Source organism: Marmota marmota, unplaced genomic scaffold, assembly GCF_001458135.2.
Source record: "Marmota marmota marmota unplaced genomic scaffold, marMar, whole genome shotgun sequence".
Taxonomy (NCBI): Eukaryota; Metazoa; Chordata; class Mammalia; order Rodentia; family Sciuridae; genus Marmota; species Marmota marmota.
The window spans coordinates 1323-2328 of NW_026001910.1; the positions used below are offsets into that span (position 1 = coordinate 1323).

Below are 1006 nucleotides of genomic sequence, written 5' to 3' on the forward strand. Positions count from 1 at the left end.
TTCAATCCCTAGGACCAAATAAATAATAATAATATCAATAATAATAATTAATAATAATACCAAGAATCAATAGTATGGCATCAAATTGAAAGGTATCTACAAAACAGGAAAGGACGGTATGAAGATAGCCTAATGAATGAGAAAAAAATATCTGCAGCTAATCTTCTGACAAAGTATTGATACCAGAATATCAAAATTACTCAAAAATTTGGTACCAAATATATATACATATATATACAAGTATATATGCATATATATGTGTGTATTATATATAAAATTAACAAGTGTTCAAATGAACTAAATAAATAGAAAATTTTTCAATAAATGGACAAATGAACTAAACAAACATTTCTTAAAAGTGCAAGTTGAGGTCCTTGTCCTCTGAAACCCTCTTTGTCTGGGAATCTGCGTTTTTCTCATCTCTTCCCATTTGAACATGGTAGGAACTAAAGCAGACAGCATCCCAGGCACCTACAGAAAAGTGGTGGCTTCTCCAGCACCCAAAAAGGTCCTTGGTTTCTTCACTTCTGCTACTAATTCTACATGGCTTTCATCAAGGACAGCTGAAAGTAAGTATGCAGGAGGAAATCCAGTTTGTGTACGTCCAACACCCAAGTGGCAAAAAGGAATTGGAGAATTCTTCAGATTGTCCCCTAAAGATTCTGAAAAAGAGAATCAGATTCTTGAAGAGGCAGGAAGAAGTGGATTAGGAAGAGCAAAGAGAAAAGTATGTCCTTTGCAACCTGATCACACAGATGATGAAAAGAATAGAACTTATTTATCTTTGAATAATATCTCCTGTTTACTCTGGTATTCTAGGGTGTAAATTTGCATAGATATGTTTGTCCATAAGCTTTGGTGAATAGGCATTTAATTTAAAAAATGAGGCTGAAATGAATTCAGAAGCAATTTATGAAATTGGAGATTTTGTAAAATTACAGTTACTTAGGTTAATATTCAATTTAATGCAGTATGTTGGTTCTTTTACCTGCTATAAAGCTTCTTG

At 32.7% G+C, this 1006-nt stretch overlaps 1 protein-coding gene across 1 annotated transcript; it reads left to right on the forward strand.

Annotated features, from left to right (window-relative positions):
- The first annotated feature begins 414 nt into the window (after positions 1–414).
- Positions 415–889, forward strand: LOC107135157 (PCNA-associated factor-like). Its single transcript, XM_048797485.1, has one exon. It carries the CDS (start codon positions 437–439, stop codon positions 824–826), a length of 390 nt encoding a protein of 129 aa, XP_048653442.1. The 5' UTR covers positions 415–436; the 3' UTR covers positions 827–889.
- Positions 890–1006: the final 117 nt, after the last annotated feature.